The 15,491-nt window shown below is 39.0% G+C and overlaps 2 protein-coding genes across 2 annotated transcripts; one reads left to right on the top strand and one right to left on the bottom strand.

Moving 5' to 3' along the window:
• Window positions 1-235: 235 nt before the first annotated feature.
• LOC113011197 (C-C motif chemokine 2-like) lies at window positions 236-2,180 on the top strand. The gene is made up of 3 exons (XM_026150631.1): window positions 236-449; window positions 551-665; window positions 1,820-2,180. The coding sequence occupies exons 1-3, from the start codon at window positions 383-385 to the stop codon at window positions 2,094-2,096; spliced, it is 459 nt and encodes a 152-aa protein (XP_026006416.1). The 5' UTR covers window positions 236-382; the 3' UTR covers window positions 2,097-2,180.
• A 5,082-nt stretch (window positions 2,181-7,262) lies between these two features.
• Window positions 7,263-8,067, bottom strand: LOC113011215 (C-C motif chemokine 18-like). Its single transcript, XM_026150656.1, has 3 exons — window positions 7,965-8,067; window positions 7,745-7,853; window positions 7,263-7,621 (listed from the first exon to the last, which is right to left on the bottom strand). The coding sequence occupies exons 1-3, from the start codon at window positions 8,029-8,031 to the stop codon at window positions 7,501-7,503; spliced, it is 297 nt and encodes a 98-aa protein (XP_026006441.1). The 5' UTR covers window positions 8,032-8,067; the 3' UTR covers window positions 7,263-7,500.
• Between the last annotated feature and the right edge of the window lie 7,424 nt (window positions 8,068-15,491).

Here is a 15,491-nt window from a genome sequence, read left to right as displayed (position 1 = left end):
GTTTCTGTGCATGCACATAGTTACGATTATTTATGAGTTTGTATTTCTGATGCTGTTGTACTTGTTGCATTGTTAACAGTTTAAATATAAATGATGAACTCAGTGGTTTTTTACCCCATTGTGTTGGTAAAATGAGAACGAGCGCAAAGGGGCCTTTTTTTTTTATTAGAATCAACATCAAAACCTGATTGCTCAGAAAGACCACACTAGGAAATACCATGAACGCATGCACTGCGTCTGCCATGTGAGCAAGACTCATTTGATTCGATACTCTGATAAAAGCTCAGGGAGGCACAGAGATTATTTAACAGGCTGTGAAGGTTTGTGCCGACAGCTTTGAGGCTCAGCTTCTGAAGAACAAACCTAAAGCGGAATACTAAAGATGCAGCCCAGCCTGGTTTTAGCCGCTTTTCTCTGTTTCACTACCTGGATGAGCTCAGTCCGTACAAGTGAGTACTGCAAGGAAGAAATAATTTTTCATTTACTTTATAGCTTGACTGTTTTTAACGGATAAAATTAATGCGACTTTTTCTGTGTGTGACATTTTCAGCCCCTATAAGCATACGCAGTTGTTGTGTCGTGTGGTCCAAAACCAGAGTCTCACTTGACCGAATTGTGAATTACTCCATTCAGACTGAAGATACTTGTCGCATCAAAGCAGTACAGTAAGTGTTCAATAAAAAACCTCACACTGCATTTTAACTTGTATTTTATGAATATAAACACATGTAGCATGAAGGTTCTGGGTTCAAAGCTGTTGGCCAGCTGGGGTCTTTCTAGGTGTTTGCTTCCCCTTTCCAAAGAGATGCTTCATTATTATCTTCAAACTGTATTTGAAAATACATAGATAACGGGCAGTGACACAGAGGTGGGCACAAAAAGGTTCTTGGTTGTAAACTCCTGGCTGGCACTGTGTTGAGTTTTTTTATATTCCACATTGCTTTGAAAACCATACTTGTTCAATTAAAAATGACTATAAACTTACAGTAAGTGCAGATGTGAGAGGGAATGGATGCCAGTCTCTTTCTGTGTTAACTCTGGGATGATCAGCTGACATCTGACACTGTGCTTTCCATTTAGTCAGCTGGGACAGACTTTAACCTCACTGTCTTCACCGCTTAAAAAAAGGAATAGATATAATTTAATAAAGTTTATACACTCCATCCAACTATTTTAAAATAACATTAAAATGACAAATAAATGACCTATAATATAAAAACACATTTTCCTGTGGTGATATCCAGTCATTCTGAGAAGTTTGGTTCTACATGTTTGACTATTCAAATACAGTGTCTGTCTTTGATTTTCACCACTATACCAATTAAATTGGCCAGTTGGGACTTTAGTAGTCATGTCATTCCTAACGATCCAAAAACCTGTCAGCAGTTCTCACTGAAACCTCTTTGTACTGGAGGAAATTCTTTGAAAACATGTTCACAGGAAGGCCTTCGAGTTTCAGAAACCACTCTGTAAAGAGATGCTGCAGGGGAAAATATTTGATAAGCAAATTTACTGTGTACTGAGAATGGAGATGTTCAATACAAGCTAATTGCATGCCACTAGCTGCAACAGAGGTGAAAATATTTTTTTTATTAACTTTTAAAAGCAAGAAGTGAAGCATTTGAGAATCAAGACTCTCTTTTGTAAGAGTGTCCTGGGTCTAGATAGGTGCCAACCACCTATCTAGACCCAGGACCCACAACATGAGAGAACATGCAGGCTTGCTGTGAGGCCTCTAAATCTGTTTGCACCTACCAGTATATACAAATAATGTTAGAAATGTATTACAATGCCATTAATAGCCAACCAAAAATTGCAGGTTACGGACCGTGCTTGGAAAGACAATCTGTGCCAAACCAGACGCTGACTGGACAAGAAAAGCAATTGAGAAGGTGGACAGGGAGAATTCGCAAAAGGGATTCACAAGTGACATGACCCCAACAGGATCCACTCCAGCAACATCCACACCAGCAACATCCACTGCACCCCCAACATCAGAAAAGATCCCTCAAAAGAATGTCACTTTGGGAGAGGACACGCAGGATGGAGGAACAAGGAGCAGTGAAAATGTGTCTGAGAAATCCCCCCCAAATTAAAGCTTACTAAAATCAGTGCCACTCTACTTAGCTTTACCGCTCTTGCTATATTTCATCATTAAAGTTAAAAAAAGGAATACTATAGCTACATAGTATAATATAATATATAAATATATATAAATATAAATGTCAGTTTGTCATGTTTCATTGTCATAAATATGTTTGTTTTAAAAAAAGTATATATTTGAAGCTTTCCCACAATCAATTAAAGTTACTTTTAAGCAAATGTTGCGTTTGTTGTAAAATATGAAAAATGTGGGTGAGGAATGTTCCTGGGAACTCTTGTTCTTACTAAGTCTCACTGTTTTTGTACAAAAATGGAAATAACCAATGTGCAGGAAGGAAGCCAATATAGAAATGCAGCTAAACACTGATAGCAATCTGGAGATGTGCATCATTTACATCATTAGGGCATGGTAAACAGACTTGTGCCAGCTGTCAAACAAACCTTGCACCAATAACCTGTACTAAAAGTTGAGTGATAGTTTCAATGCCAGTCTAGGGGTTAAGGGAAGGTGGTATGTGTGGTTTTGATCTTTATCACTTTGCCTTTGCCAATACCCTCAAAGCAGCTCTACTAAGGAGTCTCTTCACTTTTCTTTTCACTTGTTGCTATAATTTTGCCAGATAATAACATCACCCAACAGTGCAGTGTGCTAACAATTAACAACCAACTAACCAGATGTTAAACCAGCTAGCACGTCTCTGTATCCTCCAACATGCTGCTCAACCAATCAAACGACAACATGCTTAGAGTAGTACCACTCAAAACTATGCTGCTAATCGCTGTCCTAATCACTTAAGCTAACTCAGTTGCCTCACCTTCATAACTGCCAAAGTGCAGTGTAAAACCTAAAATTATAACTGATATTTCTTTTACTGTAGTTATAGGTAAAGAGGAACATTTTTATTAACTGACCAATGCGTTTCAGCTTGTGGCCTTCATCAGGGTCATGATGGGTCAGGATGGTGAGGAATACCCTGATGACGCATTGGTCAGTTAATAAAGTTGTTCCCTCAGCAACCTTTAAGTGTTGCTGGAGTGCCTGCATTGTTAGTTTCTCATCCTCTCCATGCACCTTGGAAGTAGGTGAAGTTGTTGCTATCCTTTCACTGTAGTTCTAAAATTAATATGCAATGACGTTATATATTTCCATTATGGAGATTGCATGGTAATTTTAAAGAAAACTGGACATCACATGGTCTGGCTTAACAGCTTGTTCTGATATAAAGCTGACTTTCGCCTAAAATAGCAGAGAGGCTCACGTACCGTGTTAGTATCAGGGTGTAAAAGCTGCAGTGTTTTTCCTTTCTATTTTAATGCACAAGTCAGGTTCATGCAAACAGTCTACTTGTTATGGGTGTGCAGAAGAACAGACACATCTCTGACTGATCACCATGATAACTGGTGACATTTGCTACTCACGTACATTCAAAAATTCTAGATAAGCTAATGTTATAGATAGTAATTGCATTTGAGAATTATCAATTTCGCAATCTGTATGGGTTTTTTTCTTTATTTGTGACGCACATAAAATGCCACAAAAACACCTTGTGGTGCACAGAAACCCAAAATACAAGTACATATTATAAGATGTAAATAGGAATTATATTAGTTGTATATTATATGTTAACATGTAACTTTTTCCCCTAATGACTGTTTGTTAATGGAAGACTAGTTTTTTCCATGAGTAAGAACAAAATGAGATAGAAAATTCAGAGTAGGTGTTGTTGCTTTCAGCATGAGCATAAAGGTTTTAAAAGTTTAATTGTGCTGGGGCAATTGTTTTTTAATATAGGTCATATTCCTGCAATATTTTTGCATTTATGTTTCAGGGTCGAGTTTGGTTTTCTCTGAAACTGGGGGCCTGTGATACCACGCTAACCACCACATCCTGAGTACACTTGAGCAGGTGGGATGAGTTTACGCTTACGGGGTCTAATTTAGCAGAAGGCTAATATAGGGGCTATTTCCTCTCTTCTAAGAACATTAGGCATGTTTCAGTAGTCCGTGCAACATGAAATAGCTGACACAGACAAATATGTACAAGGTGTATTTATAGGAATACTTGAATACTTTGTCATACTTTTGCCTTAACAATAGAAAAAAAATACTGTGTGCTAGGTGACAGATGAGAGATGAATGTGGATATAAATAAATGACAGATTTCAGCATCTTTTAACTCACTGTTTTGGTCCTACAGCCTGCGGTTTTGAGTCATTCCTGCATTTGTCATCTACCTCCACAAAGCATGTAATGAGGCATTAGAAAGGATTGAATCAAATCCATTGATAAAAGGTGAAATCTTTGGGGGAATGAATCCTAAATTGATTTCACATTTACAGCAGCATTGATCTGGCCTAAGACTTTAGCACCTAATGTAGGTTAAAAAGCATTTCAGGAAGTTGTTCATAGAGTTGGGGTCAAAAGGCGACTCAGGAATCGTGTCGATGCAAAAATTAACTTTTGACCTGCATTTGTTATTAAAACTGATAAAATAAGTTGGCCGAGGTAAAAGGTAGGACTATTTTCTTCATATAATCTTACGTCTTTTTGCCTGCAATAGTATATATTGCCACATATCCTCTAGTATTCGGCCCTACATATGCATTTTGTGGTAGACCCGCACAGAGGAAAGTGTGGCTCCGTGCAACGTGAGTATAATTTGGTCGCTGAGGCATAGGAAGTTATTCATTGTCACCTTCATACGGCACATGCATGCACCCACACAAGCATTTGCAGTTTTATGAAAAAGTGTGAAAAATAATGCAATACAGTACAAAGTAAATAAAACTTCACAGAGATTCTTCTGAAACCTATTGTAAACTGAACCGTGCGCAGTACTTTTGACTCGACGGCACATGAATGTGACAACTGAAAGAAAAGCCTTAGCGCCAGTGTTTTTTTTGCAATGTTTACGCCACACTTTTGTTTAACTACGGTTTAATTTGTAGTTTAGGGTTTTTGCTTAAATGTTTAACAGCTCTGTCATGCAAATAGCAACCATGGCGGACCACTAAGGTGGGTTCAGGGCTGGGAAAAACCCATTACTCTTTAGCGCGAGTAAAATGTCTCATCGACCTCAAACGCTCTCAGCCCCTCAGACCTCCCCCAGCTCTAGCACACTGAGACAGAGCTGTACTTTCTCTTTCTACCCACACATAGTAAACGTGGTTTTTAATAGCTTTTTTTTTTTTTTTTTAATCACACATCATTGTGTTAGAACACCGGAATGGAGGAAACATGCAAAGTAAAGCCCCTAAAACTTCCACCTGGTCTGCCTGAAGCCCACCACGTCTTAGTAAGGGACATGGAACACGGTGACCACTAAAGAAGCAAAAATGATTAAGCTGTCAATGCAAATGACTCAGCCAAGATCGTGAGAAGATTCAGACTTTTGATCAACAAAAATGTGTCTGTTTTGATGTTTTGCTTGCGGTTTTAATTATGATTTATGAAAGTGGCTTTAGAGACAACATGTACTTATGTCTATTTTTATGTGTTTAAATCCCCGTCATTTTGAAAATTACATATTACACTAGTTATCTATGACTGCATATCACAGGATAGTTAAAATATTAGAAACATTAGCTCACTACTACACTAGTTGGCAGGTCATCTGGTCAGTTTGTTGGTCGATATGCCTAAATTGAAAACCATTGGCTGGACAATGCCCACTCTTGCTTTCATATTGAGAAACACACTGAAAACCTTCATTTTTATTTATTTGAATTCTTCCAAAAGAGACACTCATTTAATACATTTACTAAGTCTTTACTCTGAATCCTTCCTGTCTGCAGTCCCTAAACAGTGCAGACTTGAGGATGGACAAGGAGCATTTGGGCCTGTCCATGCTTAGTTGTGTGAATTATGTTTCAATCTGTGTACAGTCATCGTAAAATAGAAAGCACTGCAGTGATCAGTTCTAAAGTTTTCTGTATCAGAACATTTAAAAATTGTCTGGTCCTAAGCAGGCCTTAACTTTAGGTAAATACAGCCTCAGACGAACAACAACACATGACATGTTACACTGTGTCCTTATTCGTTTAACAGAAACTTGGACAACACAAAGTGCATCTCATTATTATGGCTTGCAGAGCCACCCTTGACAGCAATAACTTAAGGTGATCATTTTCTGTACTTCCAGTCTGTCACATCATCCTGGACCACTCTTCTTTACAGTTCAGTGAGGTTTGTGGGTATTCAGTTATGCACAATTATCCCACCACAGTATTTTGGTCAGGTTGAGGTCCGGACCTTCACTAGGCCACTGCAACTCTTTGATTCCTTTCTTCTTTTAGCCATTCCTTGTACATTTGGGCCTATGCTTGGGATCGTTGTACTGATACCTGACCAAATTTCGGCAGAGCTTTAGCTGTCGGACAGATGGTCTCACATTTGACTTGAGAATACTTTGGTTTACACAGGAGTTCATGGTTGACTCAGTGACTGCAAGGTGCCCAGGTGCTGTGGCTGCAAAGCAAGCCCAAACCATCCTCCCTCCTCCCCCTGTACTTGACAGATGGTATGAGGTGTTTCTGTTCATGCGCTGAGTTTGGTTTTTGCCAAACATCCCGTTGCACATCGTGGCCGAACATCTTCACTTTGGTCTTGTGTTGAAGATTGAGTCTTGTGGTTTGCAAAGACTCAACTTCACAAAGCCTCCTTCCGTTAGAATTTATTTAAAACTTCCCCAACCATGTTAACAGTAAAAATTTTATCATCTATTATTCCATCATTGACAATCTATTTAGTAAATGTATGATAAAGCCTACTAAGCCATTGGACATCACACTTACCTTTACTTAAGCAGCATTTTAAATCACGTTTAGAAACCTTCTAGCATGGTTTCTGTCTCTATTTTAGTAAAGGCCTTGAACTATAAATGTTTTAGACCTGGCAGATCTTTTAGATGTGGGATGTATTTTGGATCGCTTCTCCGTTTTAAAACTCTCTAACATCAGTGCTGAGGATGACATTCCTCATCGACTTAGCCATCTTACTAAAGGAACGTTTTGGTTTTATCATATTCTCATGAAGATGAGACATTTAGAAACATCAGATAAAGAGGTGAAGAAATGCTCAAGATATAAGCTTTTCTCGCTGGACGCACCTAGATGCAATAGTAATCTTAAAAAAAAAATACAGTCACCACAATATAGCCATTACAGTGTGACACCTTTTATTACCCAATCTCAATCCATATCATTTCCAATATATGGACATACACAATAACATTATATTTACATATTTACATGCAGAAATCCAATGAAGACATTCAATGTCATATTAACTTCACGAAAGTTAGATAAGGTAGAAAAATAAGCAAATATTCAAGGTCCGTGGCAAAATCTGTAGTTTAAATAGTAATGTCAATTTTGGGTGAACGTAGATTTTGTGTCACTATTTCTTTGCCGTAATATTTCGTTTTTGCCAGTTTTTTCCATCGAGATAGGCCATGCTGGTCTGCGTCCATGTTTTCAAACTGTCCGAGCAGATTCTCCTGCCACTAATTGTGGTGAATCTGTTGAAAATCACAAAGAGAGAAAATTAACAGTCAGCAAGGGAAGAATATACATGAACAATTTGGGCTCAACATTTGAAAAACTTAAAGATACTTTAATATTGGATCATTTTTCTGACTTACACCACTGCAGGTATAGAACACGACGGCGGCTGCTGGATGTAGTAACTCTTCAGCAGGTCTCGATGGATTTGGGTGTTCGAGGTTCTCTGACAACAACTTGAAATCCCACCTTGAAATAAAGATAAAAGATTACAGTGTTATCATCGGCATGATCCAAATCTAACATGAAATCGTGCAAAAACGAACTCGATATTCATCCATAGAAGAATCCATGCATTACCTTGGGCAGCGGCTGTAGATACCATGATAGCGACAAGCAAAAGCGAGATAATTGTAAGTCCCTTCATCGTGTGGCCGTAGCTGAAACAGATTTGACTTTTGCACTGCTCTGCAAGCCCTTTTAAAGACCACCGACACATTCAGCATTCAGTTATTCCGCTTGCAGCAAGGTGTGAAGCACCCACAGATACGCACACGGCTGGAAAGTAGTAGAACAATTTCCTCCCACAATAGCTCACCAGTGTTGCACTTTGTTTCTCCACTCTCATCAACGGTGGTCTGAGGGTGTTAAGGCATTTTCCACTGCAGTTGAATGTGGTCTGTAACGATCATTATAATTTATTTTCATAATGAAAATTATATGGAAAATACCTGTAGCTACAACATGAAGATCTTAGAACACCATCTTAACAACTATGGCAAGTGGATATGATGTGATTCCTCTTTGTTTCTTTTAATTTTTAATTAAAAGAAGTGATTTGTTGACTCCTTCACATAGTTTTATTTCCATCATTAAGTGACAAAGAAGCTGGTGAAATATATAAGTACTTTATTAAACTCAAAAGAATCTGGAAAATGATGTGGAAATAAGGTGTTTAATATAACTGCATATGTTATGGTGAATTCCTCTCACTTTCTAGCACGGAAGCTTTCTACTGTTAGGTTTTTGAGGTGAGCGTCTCTCTGTGCGCTCAGTGCCGATGTACTCATTTCTGCAACCACACTGCAGAAATACATTTCCCTGTGTCGGTGTCATGGCATTTAAGAGTATATGTGAGGTTATACTTAAATCAGCACTCGAGCAGTGATGCTGGAAATGTTACATCATCCCACTTTAACCTATATGGTTTAAGGTCATCCATTCTTCTGGAAGAGCAAAGGAGGAGTTATATTTAGCTCTGTTGTGTCATGGCTGTTGTGCAGTCATGGTTGGAGAAGATATGAATAAATGTTATGAAGTGGTAACATCACTACAGCAGGTCACAAAATCCCACACCTGGCATCAGGGAGATGTGAGAGCAGTCATTCTTTCACAAAAAGAGAAAGACTTCTTTAAATAAGGTGATACTAACATTAAACTAAAGAGTTAACATCCTCATGGATATATGGAGACTCTGTATATTTACAAGGGTTAGACCTACCAATCATACAGAGTGTTTAAGGAATATAAGGAATTGTTGCATTTTTCCAAGCTATCCATGGGAGGGCGCTGGCACTTGAAGATATCTGTGAGGAGAAGGAAAGAAAACCAGCAGAGGTCAAGATGCAAGGTACCCAAAATATTTGACTGACATTTACGACATATAAAGAGATCTAAATGTTTGCATCCAAATCTAAAATGTTGTGATCTGAATAAATAAATTGTGAATGTTTTTTTATGCTGCTGTTAGCTTACACACTGATAGCCTGTTGAATCATAGCTGTGTTTTCTAATTTAAACATAGTTTAGGTTATAAATAAGAATGAAATAGAAAGATATATAATTTAATGTGCAATTGGAAAATGAATCTTAGCTGGATTTTGTATTCTTTGCTGATAAACAAAGTTGCACAAATCTTTTTTTTTTTTTTTTTTTGCTTTTCTGGCCCATTGGTCCCTACTTAACATGCTCCAGTGACCATTTGATGCTTCAGTCTACCCTAGGTCAGAAAGATGGTGGTGCTGTTAGTGTGGCAATGTAAGCAATGTAATATGAACTCGAACTTGTACACCTCTTTGTAACCTAAAGCAGCGGTCCCCAACCTCTGTATTTATCCGCAACACCTTAAAGGCCGGTCCGTGAAAATATTGTCGGACATAAACCGGTCCGTGGCGCAAAAAAGGTTGGGGACTGCTGAACTAAAGAACATTTAACAATGTTGGCGATTACCTGTGCAATGTTAAGAGGGTGTTACTGTACAAGAAAACCTTCCAAAAATCAAATCATGTATAAAAAAGCAAAAATGTTACATTTTTATTGAAGAAAATTGAAATCAAAGCTTTCCTTCTCACATCACTCATGAAGAAACTCCATTAAATACATGTACTAATTAGCATTTTAGAGCCTTTTTAGGTCTGTGTTTGGTGAAAAGGGTTTCTGTCTGATTCTGTGTCAGTGAGGTCAGTGCAGCTGTGCTAGCACACATGAAATACCGCAGGGATTTATTAATGTAGAAAGGAAACCACTGACATACAGCCAGCTCAGGGCAACAAACAGGGTGTCAGTGACTAATTTTCTGCAGAATTTCAAAATGGCAACTAAATGGTATGTTGTTACTCTTTGGACTAAGCTTAGCAACAATATAGCCATCTTAGATGGTCTAAAGTTTAGACCATCTAAGATGGTTTGCAATATTTTTACAGATGTTATGATGTGTTGAAGATGCAACAGTATAGAGAAATAACCAAAATGAGGCAAAGCAGATTACATGAACTTTAATTTGTGAAGCTGAGACACTGATGTACACTGCTGACTAAAGACACACACAAACTCAAATCTGTGTAGAAGTGAAAGAAAATTTGAAACAGGAATGCTTTGGCATACTGAGGAACTGTTCACGCCCTACTTTCACATTAACTTCATTCATTCTGTTGTATTAAAAAGCATTACAAAGAGCCAGAAATATGCAAGGCTCTGCTTGAAACAGCTGCTTCCTAATTTATATAAACTCACTGATGTGTTAGATTATTGTCCTGCAGTATGTTGTACATTGCCAAAACACTGTATCATGGTAGAGATCTTTTTCATTGGTGTACATCTCATGATAGCATTGTGTTATTGTTACGACCCGGCTCAAAAGCCGCAACATAAAAAAGGAGACGAATACCAGAGTGTAGGTAAAAAGAGGTTTATCTTAAAATGGACTATCAGGTTGGCTAAAATTGCTGGTGCCACCAAGGCAAAGACTAGTGAGCTCCCTGGGAAGCTTGCCTCAGGTATGCTTTTATCCACACCTGACTAGGTGTGGCCAATTAGCACCAGCTGAAAACACAGACGATTAAAAGCTGCAGAGGGACATAACACCTCCTCCCTTAAAAGGGTTCCTCTAGGACCCTTAAATTTATTAAAAGCCCCTCTGAAGCCTTCAGTTCCTTGACCCACAAACCTGGAATAAAAGTTAAAGCTAACAGAAGCACAGTGTTCACGTTATAGTTGGCATCTCTAAGCATGGATGGGCATGAGGATTTGAAGTTGCCACACTGAACAGACAAAAAGTAACATGTGACCAACACAAAGGAGCACAACAGTCAAACCCAAAATGATTACCTGATCTGCTACAACACAAAACCAAAAGTAGCAACAAATAATCACAAGTGATCTGTTGTCTCCACCACACAAACAGTCACATACAGTGGCCCTATACCACAACAAGTTACTTTAATCCACAAAGTTCAGTAAATCAAGCACACTAGTGACCAACCACAAAATGGAGAGCTATGGCCACACAATGATCACATCAAGGGTGGCTCAGCACCCCACAGTGTTATTGCCATCACCTGGCCAACAACACTCACAAGTGATCCAACAAAATAGCCATATTCCCCACAACACTAAAGGTCACAGCACAAAACACTCACCTCACAAGGATCTCATTAGCATCCATCCACACTGACATATGCACACACAGGGTGTGCACACAATGCCAACTTAAAAACAGCCTACCTGCCTCAGCTACAGACCATAATCAAGAATGGTCTCAAACCTCCTACCAAGTTTGGTGCCACTGATTTACTATGTGCAACTCCCATCCTAAAATGCTAAAAAACAATAAAACTTTACCTGTCTAGTCTTCAGTGGTGTACCGGGCTCGAGGCACCTTTAAACGCAAACTCAAGGATAGGCAGCAGACCGGGGTACAGTCTCCCACCAAACCCTGAAGCGTACCCCCACCCAGGATAGCCACCAAACACAATAAACTAAAACAATAAAGCAAAACAACAAACAAGTGCTTCGATGGAAGGGCAGCACAGCCACCCAGCTGAAACACACTAACTAAAGGGAGTTTGCTCAATTACAGTGAACACCATCACTCACCCACTTAAAAGCAAAACAAACTGACATTCAGTCTCCATTAAAATGTTCAAATATCCCGGACGAGCCCCCACTTATGTTACGACCCGGCTCAAAAGCCGCAACATAAAAAAGGAGACGAATACCAGAGTGTAGGTAAAAAGAGGTTTATCTTAAAATGGACTATCAGGTTGGCTAAAATTGCTGGTGCCACCAAGGCAAAGACTAGTGAGCTCCCTGGGAAGCTTGCCTCAGGTATGCTTTTATCCACACCTGACTAGGTGTGGCCAATTAGCACCAGCTGAAAACACTGAGACGATTAAAAGCTGCAGAGGGACGTAACAGTTATGATGTATCTGTTACTGTATGTACTGTCTGATTCCCACTCCTAAATATTACCTATTGCAGTGACAGATCATAAAGCAATTATTTAACAGTTGTTCATAATGTTTAACCCCTTAATGCCTCGTGTATCATATTTGCTACTGTGACACAGGACCCACATACACACAGGTCTGGGTTATGCTTGTAACTGTGCTTTATTGAAAAGCACAGTTACAAGCTTTTCCTCCAGCGGTTTCCGGCACCAGCTTCGGATGCAGCCACTCCGTCACTCCCAGTGAGTGCTCCTTCTCACTGCCAAAGACATAAGACAGGTCTCCCTCATTAAACAGTCCTGTACACCTGTTCCCTCCCCGCCTCCGTGCTGCCCTGTGAGCTCACTGCGCCACCCCTCCTCTGCAGCAGGCCAAAGACCACACCCCCACCACAGTTACATACAGTTTTTAGATCTTTTGAGACTACTACACCATCAGTTTTCCCCCTGGAAAAACCAAAACAAAGAGCACACTACATTTTTAAGGAATAGATTGCAAAAAAATAATAAAATATAGCAAATATGATGCAAATTAAAGCTAAAATATACAAATTAAATATTGAATAACATTGAATTTTCAAAATATTTGGATTTCTGATAGTTATTTCATGAGTCAGGCTTTAAAGAGTTACAGGCAAAAACATTTTTTTTTTCATTTCTAACAATTTAGTGGTACATATGTGTTTCATAATATTTTTTTTTTATAATTTAGCCATGTGTGTTTTACTTATTATACTTTAAAGAACACATAGGTATTTGTTTAACTGCTATAGCACAAAAAGCACCATGGATACTGGCATTATGCTGGTATGAACGTGGACTCTTTTTTTGAGGGACTTTCCATCAAGATAGGCCATACTCATCTGTGTCCACAGTCTCATGGTGTCAGAGCAGATTCTCCTGCCACACACTGTGGTAAATCTGATACAAAGTACAGACAAAACAATGCGCTACAGCTTCAGCAGCTTCTGTTCTGTCTTGCAAAAAGGAGCAGATACAGGTAAGTCTGCTGTGTTGGTGCTCTCCTTTAGTCCTGTTCAGTTCTCCCTGTGTAGTGTCACATATCCTGGTATCAGCTCCATACACTTGAGACTCTGCTGGAAGACAAAGCACACCTTCTTGTGATGGCATATATGGCATATATTACATTAAAACAAACATAATATGTAAGAGATCCCTCATGAAGAACCTACATTAAAGTGCATTTTAGAATAATTTTAGTTGTGTGTTTAGTGAAAAATTGCTTTCTGTCTGATTCTGTGTCAGTGAGATTACTGCAGCTGTGCTAGCACACATTACTCTCACCTCTTACATCCTGCCACCGCAGGTATTTGTTAATGTCTATAAAAAACCCAAAACAGATGGCTGAGGGAAACAAATAAAATGTCAGTGACTCATGTTCTTCACATTGCTAGCTATATTTTGACTGCTGTTGAAATATGTGTTATAGATGCACTAGTAGAGAGAAATAACCAAAATGGGGCAACAAAGCTTACATGAACTCTGAATTCTGAAGCTGACACCTGTGTGCATTGCTGACTAAGTAGCCAGAGATGGGACGTAACCAAATACAAATAGTGTTACTTTTACTCCCAACATTTTTAAACCAATGTCTGTAATATCCTTTCTCCTCCTTGCATTTTCAAAACAGACGCGTTACTTCGTTACTTCTTCCAAAGCATTTACACGGGTGGGGGGATTTAAACCGGAAGTACAGCAGGTGTGTCCGTATGCTGTGTTTGTGGTACTTCCGACTCTAGCTAGCGCTACAGAAGAGGAGGAAGCATTAAGGAAGTGAGGGTTTTTTTTCCGTGTAGATCCACAAATAGCAGCAGGTTAGCTGATTACAGCACCTACACTAACCTACATAACAGATTGAAGCTTTCACGAGAATTCAAATTTAGATTTGAATAATATTTGCATTCTCCTGTACTAATATTGTTTTATATTATGTTATAAATGTTATGTTGTATATTATATAGCACAAGGTTCAGTTACTGTTTTGCAAAAATGATTATTAGAATTGTCCTTCAAGGAGCTCATTTTTACTTTCTTACTTTGAGTACATTTCAGAGCCTGTACTTTTTCACTTTTACTTGAGTAAAGAGTTGCTTCAGTACTTCAACTTTTACTGGAGCATTTCTAAATCCAGGTGTCTGAACTTCTACTTAAGTAAAGAAAGATTGTACTTTTGCCACCTCTGTAAATGGCACATATGAACAGGCCATCCTGAAGGAGCTGGTTTGCTTGTGTTGCTGCCGATGCCATCTCTTACTACCAGTACTGAGAAGGATACTAGCATCAAGCGCAACGTCACTCAGCAGGGATAAGGAAAGGGTAATGGTCTGTGGCCACCATTCCAGAATGTGCTTTATTATTTAGGACAAACTGAAATCCCCGAAGTTGAACTCAATGTATTTGATCTTACATGAGAATTATTATCTAAGTACTTTTTGTTTTTTGGCTAAACACACATTTGTGACATTTCCTGCCATAATATCAGTCCACTCTGTGCAAGCAGTGGGGAGTCATGCCACCCGTCTACAATGCTGCTGGTAAATTCACCGACAGATACTTGTGAAACACATGTGGGATGAGGTGCCACATGGTGCTGTTAGTTTCGGGACTGATAAAGCAGTTTTTGAATAATTGTGTGGCTGCCCCCAACTTTATGTGCCTCACAGTGTCTTTGTCACATTGTCCAGAGAGTAATTTCTGGAAGTCAGGCTTCTCTGTGCGTTTTTCAGCAGCTGTGGAAAGTGCGCCTCAAGGACTGCATTGTTGTGAAGTTGCCAGTGCATTGTGGTCCTTCCTGTTTCTTTTAAATCTCTGGAAGTGTCAGTGGTGACTCAACTCCACTCAGGGGCTGCTTCCTTATGATTAACCTAAAACAGAAGTTTTAAGCTCCAACAAAAGTTGTAGCCCATAAAGATATGGCACAGCAGATAGTAGTCTGGCTGGATTCCTGAATGATCACATGCAGTGACACCTATAATGAAATAGTGGATTTCATTGTTAGATTGGGAACCGTGGTGTTGGATACAACCTGTCTTTTTCAGTTTCTTATGGTCATGCTTCCTTCCTCATTGTGAGTTATCATTTCTGCTTTCCTTTGACAAGTATTTTTAACATTATTGAAAATGACCAGATCCAGTGAAGTA

The sequence above is a fragment of the Astatotilapia calliptera genome, chromosome 18, assembly GCF_900246225.1.
Source record: "Astatotilapia calliptera chromosome 18, fAstCal1.2, whole genome shotgun sequence".
In the NCBI taxonomy this organism is placed as follows: domain Eukaryota; kingdom Metazoa; phylum Chordata; class Actinopteri; order Cichliformes; family Cichlidae; genus Astatotilapia; species Astatotilapia calliptera.
This window is presented reverse-complemented; position numbering and strand designations above follow the sequence as displayed.